This window comes from Nomascus leucogenys, chromosome 9, assembly GCF_006542625.1.
Source record: "Nomascus leucogenys isolate Asia chromosome 9, Asia_NLE_v1, whole genome shotgun sequence".
Lineage (NCBI taxonomy): Eukaryota > Metazoa > Chordata > Mammalia > Primates > Hylobatidae > Nomascus > Nomascus leucogenys.
Window position 1 is genome coordinate 96,047,517 of NC_044389.1, and position 16,750 is coordinate 96,064,266.

At 34.8% G+C, this 16,750-nt stretch overlaps 1 protein-coding gene across 1 annotated transcript in view; it reads right to left on the reverse strand.

The window, feature by feature from the left end:
- Nucleotides 1–16,750, reverse strand: part of MALRD1 (MAM and LDL receptor class A domain containing 1) — a 682,931-nt gene that overhangs the window by 470,832 nt on the left and 195,349 nt on the right. Inside the window, exon 19 of the mRNA XM_012499583.2 lies at nucleotides 1,112–1,199. Within this exon, the coding sequence (XP_012355037.2) occupies nucleotides 1,112–1,199 (88 nt within the window). The remainder of the gene's footprint in view (nucleotides 1–1,111; nucleotides 1,200–16,750) is intronic.

Below are 16,750 nucleotides of genomic sequence, written 5' to 3' on the forward strand. Positions count from 1 at the left end.
GTCACAGGATTGAGAGGCAACTGGTAATCAGGAATTCACTTTTAAGCATGGAGTGGTAAGGGTAAATTGTTCAGTTCTGCCTCTTGTTTTACTGGCCTTCAAGAGGGGATTTGGCTGTCTCCAGAGTTCTATGAAAACCATGACACAGAGTGGTGACACCAACCGATCCTGTTAGGATGCTGAGTGGTGGGTAGGATCAGAGCTGTGTCACATAGCTACAACTGAAAAGATTTGAATAAGCCCCATCCCCTGACTCTGCCTGGGATGCAGTTGGTGCTCCGCTGACCAATGAGGCTAAGATGATAGAGCAGGGATGGATGTTAAGTTTTCAGCAATTGAGAATGTTGTTGGGTCCCAGCCTCTGATCACTCCAGGGAGGAGATCATGTTCCCTCTTGTCGTGCACTCTAAGAGCTCTCAGTCTGAGTGCCAACCTCCATTAGTTTAATAACCAGTCTTCTTAGATCACTATGCACTTCTCAGAATGGGTTTCTCCTCATAACACTATTCAAGGCCGGAGTTGTGTTTATTTTAGGTTATTTTCTATAATTATCTTTAAGATGCCTTCTAGACACCCAGGTTAAGCTGTTGAGTAGGTAGTGAGTATATGAGTTTGGAGTTAGGTGAAAGTTTGAAAATTGATATATATCTAGAAAATATGTCATTTATGTCATTTTAATAGACATAAATCCATAATATAGTGAGGAAATGGTTGACAACAATTGTTAGAAATATTTGAAGTGCTTCCTGAGAGTAAACTGAGACGTTAATAAAGCATCCAATGCGATGTAATTATAAGGCAAATGTTTTGGTTATTGTAACTCCTTAAATATAATGGAATTACATTTTAACTTCAGACATGATTTTCTAGTATTTTGCATGTGATAAGACATAGACATAAGTGATTCAAACATCTTGACTATGTTTGATACTTTAAAACTAATTACTAGCAAGGATCTAAAAAAAATCTTTTCCAGAGTTAATAGATTTGAGAAAAAGAATAAAAGCAAGGTCATGTTGGAAACTTTGTAGAAATGAAATATTGATTTCCTTGGAAGTTTTCCAAGTAAACAGATTTAGAAATAACCCCAAATTGAAATGTTCTCCCTTACCAGGGTAGAGGGTGCAGTCCATGAATGACAGATCATCAATCGCAATATCTCCAGTGAAGCCATCTCCCACTGAAGCCTCCAACAATAACTAAAAAAATAAAAATAAGAAATGTTTATGTGGTAAAGGAAATTAAGTTATGGAATGGATTTAAGGGGAATTTCAAATTTACCAGAATATAACCTTCTGTGCCATTAAAAAATTACTTTGCAGTAGTCTCCATAAGTGGTCATCTTGCCTTGAATACTTCTAGTAACAGAAACCTCCATACTTCATTGAGCCTATTATACCCATGCAGCTCACTGCATTTCTGATGAGTTTCCATTTTTGATCAGTATATTAGATTGATATCCACTGCCCTATAACTTTCAGCCATTAGTTCTAGATTTGTGTTGTTCTCTTCTGGTCCTCTAAGTATTTGAAGGCAAATAATTGTCCCCTGATCCCCCTGGGTCATCTGTTTCCCAAGTTAAACCTCCTCATCTTCCTAGATTTTCTACCAGAGTTGCTTGCTAGGATATACAGTTTTAAGGGCTTTAAAATGTTTCTCACATGACACTGATTCTGTAACACTCTATGAAATTGGCTAATTGTGATTAGATCTCCTTCAGGGCCACATTAATCACAGTGAACTCAGATGACATTTGTGCTGCTACAGGAGCTGCAGTTCCACCAAAACTTAGTAAAATATGAGATACCACATATAGACAAACCACTGTAGTATATGGTAGGTTGTGATTAGGGTTGAGATTTACTGTAACAGAATTAATCATGATGAATTATTTTAATACTTATGCAAATGTGTTGCATGCTTACTAGGAATCCCAGCAGAATTTAATAATAAAGAACTTCTAGCAAACTCAAACTTAGAAAAATACATTGTTTTCCCATTATATGAACGTATGTTTTCATTTCATTTTCCCCACAGATGTTATATGTGGGAGTTGAAGTTTTACTTTTCAAGCCCTATCCTTCATTCAGTGTTACCAAATACATTATTTGTTGACATCCTCCTTGAGAAATAAAGTTTTAAAAGGTCAAATTGCTGACCTCAAACCTCTTCACACTTTTCCCCAACTTTCTACTTTTTCTTGAGGTCTACCAGGATTTTCTCCCTGATTTGTTACTAAGGAAATTAGTTAATTTGGGAAATGTTTCTGCATAGAACTAGTCCACCTGACATTGTCTGAACAACATTTAATGGTGTTATACAGGAAGTGTCCTGATGTTTTACAATGAGTCTCTCCAAACATAAAAATGAATCCTTTTTCCCCACCACCATCATGAGTGAAAGGCATTATAGGCAAAGAAAACAAAAATGTGTAAAGAATGTTTAGTCCTAAATCATAAAATTATTTTCAATAAACCTAAACTAGCAGACATAATTTGAAAGAACATACTACAGAAAAACATATTCTGTTTTATTTTTAAAAACAGAGTTGGGTGAACAATTGGGGAAAAGGCACAAATATAAATTAATCACTAATAAATGTCCTGTACCAATATATGTAAATCCCACTGCAATACAACACAGAACATGCTAACAAATTGCTTAGAAGAAACAGCAAGAGAAAGAAGAAACTAGGGTAAATAAAAATAAATACTAGTGACTTGGCCTCACTCCTCATGATTATCATTATCTTATTAATGAGAAGGAATAGAAAATTGATATTAACATCCCACTTCATAGAGAGTGAGGTTGTTGTACATATAAGTAGCTGTAAACAAGCTTTAGGGATATATACACATTCATAGCTCCTTTCTGGTGTTTGGAGTCAATTGTTCCAAGACTTTTTACTGTCTTTATATAGTCACAAATTAAAGAATTGGCTATTTATGAAAATTTCAGACAAAATTCTGTAACCCAGAGAGGGCCATAACAGGTTAGAGAATGTCATTTGCTCAAGGCATTTTTCTTTTGGAGTTTACTTCACGTTGCATGAGGAGTATTTTAATATTGTTTCTATCTGCATTCAAAGCCAACGGGAAGACAGAAACAATCCAAGACAGAAGACAGTTGGGTTTGCTCTAATACATAATTAAATCATAATTTTTACCAAAATATCTTCAATTTGCTAACCTCTAAATGTTAGCATTCTTGAGAATTAATGAACAATAATTACAATTTGAGAAACTAAAATTGTCCATTTGTATGATAGTCTCAATCTCTTTTGAATATTTAAGAAATCATTTTTAGAAGAATTTTTGATAATAATCACTCTTCAGGAACAAAGTTATGACTGTTAAGGTTTAACCCTACTTTAACTCTGTATTTTGGTCTTGCAAAAAAGCTTGGTAAATTATTCTAAAATACTAGTCCTAAGAAAATGACCACCAAAAGAATAAACCCAAATGCCTCTATTATGAAAATGTCACTTTCATTTATGGTGTTTTTTTTTTCCCCAAGAACGAATAGAAGATTATCAAAACACAAGCATTATACTTTGTATGTAAGATAGTATTGCTATTCTGGAAATTAGCCGAATTTTACTCCTAAGTCCCATTGGTACCTTACGGAGTGCCTCAAAGGGCAAGTGAAAATCCAGTTTAGTTTAAATGACCTGCCTTATCTGTACAGGTCAATTCTACTTATATTAGAACTATCATCGTCTTGGAAATGTTATGAAGTAAACCAGCTCATCCAAGCTGTTCTTTGCAGGGGCTGCCGCCTGCTGCATGTAAAGACAGACTGGCCTTGGCAACCACGTTGGAACTTTGAGGCTTAAACATTAACGAGGCTCTAGCAACTTTCCTGAACTCAACCTTCTATATATTCAGGAAACTGAATGACTGACCAAAAATTTTAAATGATATAGAAATGATTGTCCTCACACACAAACACATGTTTTCGGCTCCATTAACCCATAAGAGAAATAGAATTAATTCAACCTGCTGCTTACTTTCACTTTAGCTATCATGTATTTGTAAAATATTACCCAATTCCAATATAACATATCAGTTTTTAATATAATGTATCTTCAGATACATTAAAAATTGGTATGTTTTATAAATATATTTTCAGATATATTATAAATTTATAAACTTTAAACAAGAATTTCTGTCTCAAATATAATGTATTTTATACGAAGATACATTGCATTTGAGGCAGAAATTTTAGTTTAAAATTTATAAAAAGCACATATTCTATGTGGAGCAACTGAGACTCCAACGCATTCCTGATGACAATCCTAAATGGCACAGCCATATTAATACAACTAATTTGGCAGGTTCTTATAAAATTAAACATACACTTTCATATGAGATGGCAATGCACATGTAGGTATTTGTTTATTCAAGACAAATGAAGATGTGTCTGAACAAGAACCCATTAACAAGGTTTATACAGCCTTTGTTAATAATCTCCAAAAGCTCAAATCAACCCAAATATCTCCCAGCTGGTAAGCAGATAAGCAAATTTCAGTACATTCATACAATAGAATACCACTCAGTAACAAAAAGGAACAATGATGTACGCAACAACAGCTGTGAACCTCAAAAGCATTACAGTAAGTGAAAGAAGCCAAACTCAAAAGCCTGTATCATTTGTCAACTCCTTTTATGCCATTTTAGAAAAGTTAGAATTATTGGTGTATTAGACTACTCTCATGTTGCTATAAAGAACTGCTAAGGGCGGATCACGAGGTCAGGAGATCGAGACGACAGTGAAACCCCATCTCTACTAAAACTACAAAAAATTAGCCGGGCGTGGTGGTGGGCGCCTGTAGTCCCAGCTACTCGGAGAGGCTGAGGCAGGAGAATGGCGTGAACCTGGGAGGCGGAGCTTGCAGTGAGCCGAGACTGCGCCACTGCACTCCAGCCTGGGTGACAGAGCAAGACTCCGTCTCAAAAAAAAAAAAAAAAAAAAAAAGAACTGCCTAAGACTGGGTAATTTGCAAAGAAAAGAGGCTTAATTGACTCACAGTTCTGTAGGGCTGCGGAGGCCTCAAGACACTCCAGGGACTGTTGTGGGGTGGTGGGAGGGGGGAGGGACAGCATTAGGAGATATACCTAATGCTAAATGACGAGTTAATGGGTGCAGCAAAACAACATGGCACATGGATACATATGTAACAAACCTGCACATTGTGCACATGTACCCTAAAACCTAAAATATAATAATAATAAAAAAAAAAAGAAACTTACAATCGTGGCAAAAGGGGAAGATAACATGTCCTTCTTCACATGGTGACAGGAGAGAGAATGACACCCAAGTAAAGGGTGAAACCCCTTATAAAACCATCAGATCTTGCTAGAACAGTATGGGGGAAACCACCCCCATATCTCCACCTGGTCCCACCCTTGACCCATGGTGATTTTTACAATTCAAGATGAGATTTGGGGGGGACAGAGAGCCAAACCATATCAATTGGGAAAGAAATCAGATTTGCGTTGACAGGAGCTGGGGGTGTAAAAGAGGAGATTGACTGTATCAGGAAATGTAAGATTTGGGGGAATGGTGGAGATATACCCTATTTTGGTTGTGGTTGTTGCTTACACAACTATATACAGTTGACTCTTAAACATTATGAGTTTGAACTGCCTTGGTCCCCTTATGTGTGGCTTATTTTAAACCAAACACAATAAAAACTACTGTGGCTGTGAAAGATGTGTATACAGAGGGCCAGCATTTTGTTCCCAGTGCCGGACTTGAGTATGTGCTGATTTAGTTACATGGGGGCAGTCCTGGAGCTGATCCTCTGAATCCCAAAAGACAACTGTACATTTGTTGAAATTCATAGAACTGCTCACCTAAACAGGATAAAATTGACATATAAATTATACCTCAATAAACAAATACAAAGCATTTATTCTATACTTATTGCCATAAGTCATCAATGTGTCTATTACTTTCAGGTCTTTTTCTCAATTGCTAATTTAATGTGTGGCATTTTATAACCGGCATATAGTAATCTCAGGAATCTCAATCTATTCTTCAGTTTGGCTATGAACAATCTTCTCTTGCTATCCACTTATAATTTCCTAGAGGACAAATATTTATGCTCTCTCTTATACTTCTTAATGATACGCACTTATTTTTCAGTGGATTTTCCAATAAATAAAAATGCACAAACAGAATGAAAGGCATTACATAAAGGTTTCTTTTAGCCCATTTTAACACCTAAGGTGTTAAGTAAACTCTTATAAACACATTCAGACAACTATCTAATATTTCACCACATAACCTACAATTCTTGGGAGCTTTTAGAAAATCAGCTTAGAATTGCAAACTTTTTAGGCCAATACCGAGGGAAATATTTGCTGGATACAATATAAAAGGGTTTTTAAATCATGTTTGCAATTGTTTACATAACTCTGAAACCAATCTCTTTGAAATAAAACTTAGATTTGGCCTGACAAATTTTATGATTCTAACTCTGTGGCTGACTCTATCACATACACAAAACTGCAGAATAATTGGAGTTTTTCAATTACTATAGTAGACATATGAAAACCATTTATCATGAAACAAGGGTCATAAGGGCCATGTTAAAACTGTGTGAGAAACTGGGCAAAGGGATGGCTAATAATAACATTGTGGTAACAATAGAGACAATATAAAATGCTGGGATAGATAAGTAGTCAAGAACTATAAGATGATTACTGATAAAAAAATGATGTCTACCAAATCTGTGTTCTTATTTTGGGAAACAAAATCATGACAAAATTTATGTTGATCTTTTGGCATTATATTGTATTTCTTCTTAGCTAATGTCTGGCTTATAGCTTGCTGAGAACTTTTGATTTAAAAAAGAAAAATGAGTGCCTACTTAGACATTGTGCCAAGTGATTCCATGGTTATCAGGAAGAAATAAATTCATCCCCATCCTTGACTATATCACCATTTACAATAGAGAAGACTAAATGGTGGCCCTTGGGCTGGACCCAGTCCATAACAGTTTAGTTTAACTCCATCAGTGCTCTTGAGTCAGATTGGTTGCCAATATTTTAAAAGTAGGATATCTCACAAGAAGACATTGCTTCTCAGCTGCTGCAGACACTAGTCCTCCCTATTATGCACCCACACCAAGGTTGTCAGTTGCCTTTCATTATTTTAAACTTCACCTACTTTACTAGTTCATTTTCACATTGCTGTAAAGAACTACGTGAGACTGGGTAATCTATAAAGAAAAGAGGTTTCATCGACTCACAGTTCCATAGCCTGTACAGGAAGCATGGCTTGGGAGGCCTCAGGAAACTTACAATCATGGCAGAAGGCAAAGGGAAGCCAGCATTTCCTACATGGCTGGAGTAGGAGGAAGACAATGAAGGGGAAAGGGGGAAAGTGCGACACACTTTTAAACAACCAGATCTCATGAGAACGCCCTCATTATCATGAAAACAGCAAGGGGAAATCCGCCCCCATGATCCAATCACTTCCCACCAGTCCTGCCCCCAACACTGGGAATTACAAATCAACATGAGATTTAAGTGGGGGACACAGAGCCAAACCATATCACCTACTTCTTTCAATTCATGTCCCCATGCCTGTTTCCCATAGTTATTTGGGTTTGCCATTCCCTGCGCAGTTCAAGTCAGAAAGTATGAAGGGCCTGAGATTTTACCCTACTTGGAAGCTAATGAGTGAATTTGCAACTATTTCATATATATACACTGATATAAGACACTAGATCCCTGATACAGAAAGACAGGAAAAAGCAACAGCCAGAGAAGTACCCTCCATTTCCACAGGGCAACATGAGGAGGCCTGGATGTTTACCTGCATGTGAGACAGTTACACCCATAGGAGAGGAATACAAAATGAGGAGGCTCTAGCTGAAACAGGCTGCTGGCATGTCTGCCCATTCTCCCCTCCAGAGAAAGAGAGCTGGCAAGAACAGCTTATTTTTACTCTGGAATGTAAGCAAATGTCTCAAGGTAAAGACCATTTAAATATGCCCTTTGCTCAATGGCTGAACTGTGCCAAACAGAAGAAATCCGTGGAGAATTATCTCCAAACAGGGCAGTTGGATGGTGCTACATGGTTAAAATATTTCATTTGTGGAAGCATTACGATCCCTTAATTCTTTTCTAATATATCTGCACATTGGAATGGTTAAATCAACTCAGTCTCCCCTCCCCTTATAACATGTCTCATTTTATACTCTTCTGAAGGAAGGAGTCTCATTTGTTAGAGTCTTCCAGATTTGACTACCCACCCGCTGCTTGCCCACAAAGCCTTTTCCCATCAAGGCCTCTGCTGTGTTGAGGGCAGAGAGTAAATAATAACAATAATATTAAAAGAGAAATCAAAAACGATTTAAGAAATTGGGCCATTCAAAACCTCAGACATGTTTTTTTAATTACAGAGAATTATTTCTGCTAATCTTGTTGAGTGAAAGAGAATACACACGTTGAGAGAGAGATAGGTAGAGAGAGGGAGGATGTGTTGAGCTGATCTTTACTTTGGAATGTAAACAAATGTCTTACATTACACATATCATCACACATATCCTATCTAGGCATTCAAGTCATATGAGATTAATTTGCTTTTTGCGGTTTTTAAAGGATTCACAAACCACAAAGTTCATTACAGTTCCATTTTCCTCTGTGTTTTTAGATGCACAAAAAAGGGCCAAAATTGGGGCACATTTTTGTTTTTGCCTCTAATATATAACAATGCCTTCCTGAAACCTGCCTAAGTAAATTTTAAAAAGAATCAATGTTGGTCATCTTGAAATCAGTTTGCTACTTGAAACTCTGCACACTCACATGCTATTTTAAAGTATCCTCTGAGAACCCATATACCCTGTAACCCACTTAGCATCTCATATATTATGTGAATGAGGACTAATCATTCTCAATTTTTCCAATCCTAAAAATTATATGGAACCTATTTGACTAAAGGTTACAAAGAAGGATTTAATTGAAAAAAGTCTGGTTGATATTCAAGAAAAAAGTGAAGAAGGTTCAGAGCTATTGATTTAATTTTCAGTTAACTGTGTTTTTATTATTTAAAAATGACATAATAAGGTATAATAAGATTTTAACAGACTACAATGTACTACTGTCCAATCAATAGGCTCACATATGCCAAAATTAAATTATTTAGGAAGCATAGTTTTAAAATTCTTAAATGTCATTTTTTCCCATCAGACTAATTTTATCTTCCATACCATTAAAGGTAATATTTAAAGAAAAGAGTTGAACTCTAATTTATTATTTTAATATACAAGTCTTTCTACAAAAAATATGCCTTTCATTCTCTTTGTAAAAGGAGACACCAAATCCCAAATTTACCCCTATTTTTATGTTTCTATGTAGCAACTTAACACTGATGTAGACCTAAAGCAGAAATAAAAAGATAGATTTAAACCCTACTTAAACCTTAGTTAACCCACATTTGTCTTTTGTTCCAGCTCAATGTCCCATATACCCACCCATTAGTTATTGTGAATTAGAAATTGTATCTGAAGTTCCAGGTTAGATGTTACTTCCTCAGAGAAGCCTTCCTTGACCACTCAAGCTGAGGCTATTTTCTTTTTATTTTTACAAACTTCTTACAGTTTATAATCACATAAGTATTTGTGCATTTAATGTTTGTCTTCTCTATGAGACTTTAAGGACAATCTCCAGAAGGGATGCTGAAGGACACAAGCGCTTCAAACACAGCATCCAGCACAGTAACTAGCACATTATAAGCTCTTAATCTATTTTAGAAAAAATGAAACTTCTCCTTTCAACTAAAACTGTTGGTGTTACGCTTGGTGCCATGCCATATCCCACCTGTTTTTACATGACATACAATTATCAAAAAAAAAATGTGCCAAAGATACTAATTACGCTAATATTTCACACTACTATCTAAACTGCTGATAAATCCTGCATCCTTTTATTTTGAAACCGTGTCTTTCTCTTCCTTACATGGCCTAGTTCCTGGATTCCAATTTGATTTCTACCTACATTTATATAGTTCTGCCATGATTGTCCTCCTTTTTCCATTCCCCAACTTATGCCTGCATTTCCAAGTCCTTTCCTTCAATCTTCAGTTATTTATCAAGCATCACTTTCTATCAGGAGTAATATCAATTTCATTTGTTAGATGAATTAAAAGAAATACATATACACACATACAGACATATATGTGTGTGCATATATATGTGTATGTGCAGAGACATATATAACACATATGTGTATATATGTTTTAATTTATATTATATATCATGTAAATATTATATTTAATATAATATATAATATAAAATATAAAATTTATATTATAAAATAATATATAAATTAAAACATACACATATATGATATACATGTACATCATACATGTTATATATGTGTATAATAGCTATTAGTTGTGGCCAGTCTTACAACATATTTTTTAAAATCTATCATTTTAATACTAAATGGGTCCATAGAAAACATTTAGAATCTAAAATTCTTAGTTTAGATTTGAATAAATGAGACCCACAAAATTTAAATAACTCATCCATAGGCCCATAGAAAGACCATTGGTTAAATGATGTCCAAACAGTCAAAGAGTCTAATTCTTGACTGGTTTAAAAAGTCCAAATGCTTCAAATTTTTACTTTCAGGTTCTCTTTTACTAGGCTTCTTGCTTTTTTTACTGATCACATAGTCACTAATAGGTGTTAAATGACAGCAGAAGCTATACAAATAATACAAAACCAATTTAAACAGTTATTTATATTTAAACAACTATTACTTCTTACTATAAAATTGTAACATCTACCAAGTGGTTAGCACTATAATAATAATGTAACATTTTCTACATGTGTCACACTTTATTTTTTTTTCATGGCACCTGAATATTCATTTTGTAACTGACTTTGGACCCTTACAAGAGTAACAAGTTCTGTATAATAAATGTTTTTCCAAAATAAACACTTTTTTCAATTTAGATTTTAAAATCTCATTTTAGTGAAAATAACACCTGCTTTTGAAACTGTTAGATTAAATTAAATTTGGCCTAAAGCTTCCTCCAGTTATTACGTCAGTACTTTGAATCCCTACATAGCAAACAGCAACCTTAGTATGTAAACAACCTGCAATCTAAGAGTATACTCTTGTAACCGAGTGTCTGCCAATCACAGCAGCCAAACTTCAGCACAAATGATTAAACCATGTTCATATAAAGCAAAGGCCTTAGCACACCATGCTCAAATAAGGCAAATGCTGAGCTCTAACCAATCAAGCTGTTTCTGTATGTCACTTCCTTTTTCTGTCTACAAATACTGCCTGCCCATGTTACTGGGTGGAGCTCCCTGAACTTCTCCTGGTTCTGAGTGTTGCCCAATTCATGAATCTTTCCTTGCTCAATTAAATTATGTTAAATTTAATGTAGGTGAAGTTTTTATTTTAACAAAATTAATGCTGTTAATAACATTTTCTTCTTTAAAAGTTACAGTGTTTCATTTGAAATGTAACTTTAAAGTTTTTTATTGTCAAGTTCCTGTCCACTTTGTAATTGCTCTTCAAATTTGACTTCCTTGAAAATAAAAATATAATGTTAATGTTATCTTTTTTATTACTTACATGTGGAAATGCTTTGGTGTCACCTAAGCCTCTGATTCCCAAAATGGTATTTGAGGGTATGTTGAACATTAACTGTGACATAATGTGCACATTATAATGTAGTTTGGGGGTGGGGGAATTTAGCTCATCAAAATGTATAACAGACATTTCTCCTTACAATAAGGCTAATATACATAAAACAGACCTTACAAGACCAAAGAATCATAAGAACACAGGAATATTCATAAATGTTGCAAACCCTTTAACATAGAAACTAAACATCACTCCTTAACTGCTTGAAAAACATAGATAATTTAAATTCTACAAATCTAGAGTAAAATCTCTTTGGTGCATCATACCTTGGGAAGCCCTTGCAACCCAAGTTATCCTTGAATATTTAAGAGATATTTCATTACTTATGTGATTTATTAATGCGATAAATGTTAAGAGAATATTTTTAATGAAGTAATTTAGTTTTTGAACATGTTGAGGGTCATTAATTTCTTAAGGCTTTTTCTTTTTGTATTTCTTTTTCAGTTTGTGAAGATGTGGCAGTAGTACAACCAACAAGCCTTTTGGCTTTTCTATTTAAAAAAATTCCATTTGCAAGAACTTTCTGGATCTTCAGTTCATGAGATCCTAGGCACTATGTAGACTAGCTGTGCAAATTAAGTATTTTTGATTATATATTTGGTCAAAGTTTTGCTGAACATCTTTCATCATAATTTCACTAAACCAGGTGGCAGCCTTTCTCACTATACACATTTGTATAATGGGATTTTTGATGGCAGTAAGCCACACAACTAAAGAGAAAAGAAACACACTGTTGTATAGAGCCACATATTCATATTAAGCTAAGTGATAGAGCATCCCTTTATATCAAACTGATGAAATTGTCTATCAATGCTTTTCCCAAACTCATCAAGCATCATATTTTTGTACATACAAAAATAAAAATTAAGTATTCAATTATGACAAATTAGTATACTACTTTCCCTGAAAACTGGGAATTAGTTATCAAAACCGTTCTCATTGCATTATCTGGCAGCTCAACAGGATGGTCCTTTATCTCAGTTATGCCTGGGGTAAATATTCAAGCAATCATCTCAGCTTCATCTGTCACAAGATAAGCCTGAATTCTATTTTTTGTTCTTGTACTCTGGTGTCCAGCCACTGCCCCAGGCTCCTATTTAAGAGGATGAGTTTGTCTCAAGCAGTGCCTCAAATCAGAAATCCCTTTAAAGCATTAGATCAGAAATTCCAGATCAAATTACATCCAGGCTTTTTCCCCTTCATGCCCAGGCATTTTACAGCAAAAGAAAATAAGCACTAGCACCTCTTGTCAGCCTCTTATAGTGTCTCCCCCTCTGGGTATATTCAGCTTGTGTCTGGTCTTCAGTGACCTGGACAGTATCCCCGCAACGTAACCATAAAACAAAATGCCAGTTACATAATACAAAATGAAAATATAACTCTACATGTATCTGAATATTTATGCTAGCTGGTTATCAAAATATGGTTATCAGGAAAGGAAATGTACTTGAACAAAATGAAGGATAGAAGTGTTTGCTAAGAAGATAAAGTAGAGGGAAAGAGGTCTGGAATATTCTATTGAGATAGTATCAGCAAACTAATATAGTTAGTTGTCTACCAACTACAAAGGGATACTGTATTGACACCCTCTCCTTTCTACTGAACTAAAACCACAGATTAAATCTTCACCATTAACAAAAGCTCTTATTAACTGTTTGACACATCATCATTTTTTATAATTCAGCTACCTTCCACTGACTGCATTTAAGTTAGCATCTTTGTAATGAAATTTAAAGAGAGAATATAGGGTCCTTGATGCTATTTAGGAGATAAGCTAGAATGAATTGTCACATTTATTCATCTCAAGAAATTCATCTCAATAAGTTTTTAAAATATATTGTGACATTCAATAGCATGGTACTTACTTTACACATCATTTAACCTAATGTTTTCCCAATTTGTCTTTCTTTCCATCAGAATCATTAACAGCTTTTGCTAAAAATACAGATTCTTAGGATTCTCCTCTGGAGCTTTCAATATTGGTGTTTGTAGGGAATCTACATTTTTGTATAAGACTTTAGGTTTTTCTGATAATTAGGAAAATTTAAGAGCTACTAATCTAAATTCTGTGTTAAAAACAAGTGGATTCCAAGGAATATAAAGTCCTTTGCCTGATAACTGAGATATTTTATAATTTTTCACACACGTGCAAATAAAAGTCCTAGGAATATAAATTACTTGACCTGATAACTGAGATAAGAGTGAATTATCAATTCCTTTTAAATCAAATTTCTATTCAACCATGCAATGTGGAGAGAATACAGTATGCATACATTTATTTATTTTATTGCTCAAAAGAAAATTTTTGCTATGTTTTCCCTAGTCTATTGAGGATCAGTTTGTACCTTGTAGATTGCTATAAAACCAGCTAAAGCCTACATAAAAAATCATTTGTAATTTAGATGAGCTCTCTATTTCTACTTCCTAAGAATCTATTCTGCTTTCTCTAGTTCCTCACATTACCCAGATTATAGTTAAAAATAATGCTGCATGTCACTGTGAATTCTCAGTGTATAAGCTCATGTGGAATCTAGGACCTCTTCAAAGACAACATTTCAACATTGAAACAAAATTAATACTAGTGCAGTCTGAAATCCACTCAATACACAATTTATTTGTACCTGCTTTTCATCCCTTGGATTCTAAGAGGTATGCTCCAGCAATGCTGCAAGCTCACTGACAGAGTTCATGAGTCAATGTAACGTAATTTAACGTCATCTAAGATACTATTCTGACTTCTCTCTTGATGGTCTTAGTTCACTGGCCACCTATGGGAGGTGCAGAGAAGCAACCACCTGACAAGGACACCTGTATTTGCTCTTAATTTATACCCAAAGCTGGGATGTTTCATATGATAAACAGACCAAATGCAGAATTAGTCTATATGTGGTCTGGCAATTGATCTCTGCAACAATCAAACCTCAAAGACAATCAAACCTGAAATCTAAGCTACATATTAAATAGCTTGGTTTTTAGGTTGCATGTTGCACGTTGCTGTGTATGCTGCCTTCATAGAAAATGCAAGTAGCAAAGGCCATTTTTTAAAAGTCATTAGCCCTGGAGCTCCCCTAGTTTTGAATCACATAGAAATCAAATCTCACTAGACTAATTTTTTTTTTTTTTTTTGAAACAGAGTCTGGCTCCGTTGCCAAGGCTGGAGTGCAGGACATGATCTGGCTCACACCTCTGCCTCTTGGACTCAAGCCATCCTCCCACCTCAGTCTTGGAGTAGCTGGGACCACGGGCGTGTGCCACCACATCCAGCTAATAATTTTTGTACAAATGGGGTTTGTCATCTTTCCCAGGCTGGTCTCAAACTCCCAGACTCAAGCAATCCACCTGCCTTGAATTCCCAAAGTACTGGTTTTACAAGTGACAGCCACTGTGCCCAGCAACTAAACTTCTAAAGATCAATTTTAAATAAAATTATCTAAGCGTGCAAGGAAAGATAAGAAGCCTAAGGAACCAGTGAGTTGAAGAATAAATGCAGTTTAAATCATACATGTAAACAACATGATGTGATGTGGTAGGAATATCACCTAACATGCTTTATGAGTAAAAGGTCTTTTATTAGAAAACTGGATCTTAGTTTAGGATATCTTCAGATAGGAGTATGAAAAGTCTTATCATATTGATGATTAAAGTGCTTCCTTTGGCTAATTTTAAGGATAGGACATTTACTTTCATATAATTCATAGGAATATTAGAGTTAAAAATAAAACTTCCCTTCTCAAATCCTTACTTTCACACTTTTTTTGCATTTCTTTCACTTCTGTGTTAATGGCCTGTGTCTCAACGTATTCTGTTAAGGCTTCTGAAAGCACATATTTTGTTTTCAGCCTCTTCAGAGAACCATCACTCCACCTCCTAGGCTTCTGAAGAAGCAGACCCAAGCTTATTGTTATTACATATTTCTAAAACTAGGTGACCAAGAAAAATTGATACTATTCCCATCATACCTTTAAGTTAATAATCAGGTGTATTCTGAGAGGTAAAGACCCAAGAGTGTTGGTTGTCTAATTGTGCAGCTAGATAAACAAATCTTAATGCTTGAAAATGTTCAAAGGTTATTCTCACATTGATTGTTGGTAACTATGTGTAACAACATGAAAAGAAAAAAATATCAAAGAATTACATCTGAGGATAACATACAATCTCTAAGGTAAGAAAAGCAACAAAAATTCTGCCTCAATTACTATTGAAATAATATATTTATCTTGTGAACTCTACAGTGGCTGGTTGTAAAGATCAGGCATTAGCAAACTTATAAAGACTTTTAATGAAAACATTATGAAATACAGTTTTTAAAAAGTTAAATACACCCACACCAGTTTTTCACATTCTTTGGGATGCTTTAAGGCTGCCATTAAAGAATTGATTTAGTTGTGACATAGATCCTATGTTCCATGGAATCTACCAATCATAAAGATGTAATGCAAGGTAACAAAAATATAAATTGTGTGTGTGTGGGGGAGAAGTCAAGAGTATTTTTATGTGACCAAAGTTAAGATGTTATCAGTTTAAAATAGTCCTGTATAAATACAGGACTCTGTATGTTAGTTTCACTAACCAGAAAGAAATAAATTGCAGCAGATACACACACACACAAAAAAAAAGTGAAAAGAAACAAAGCTTAGCACCACAGAAAACCACCAAACTAGAGAGGTAAACAATAAGAAAGGAAGAAGTGAACAAGTAATCTAAAATACAATTAATGAAATGGTAGAAGGAAGTCCTAATTTATTAATACTAAACTTGAATAGAAGTGGATTAAACTCTAATTAAAAGATATAAAGTGGATGAATGGATTCAGATAGCAAAACCCACCTATATGCTGCTACATGATACTTACCTCACTATTAAAGACAAATAAACTGAAAGTGAAGAGATAGAAAAATATATTTTATGCAAACAAATGAAAAGCAAGCAGGAGTAGCCACAATCATGTCAGATTTTAAAAGGCTTTAAGTAAAAAACTATATATAAAAAAAGAATGTCACTGTAAAATGATAAAGGGCCAATTCAACAAGAGGACATAACATATATATTACTTAGGTGCAACTATGTAT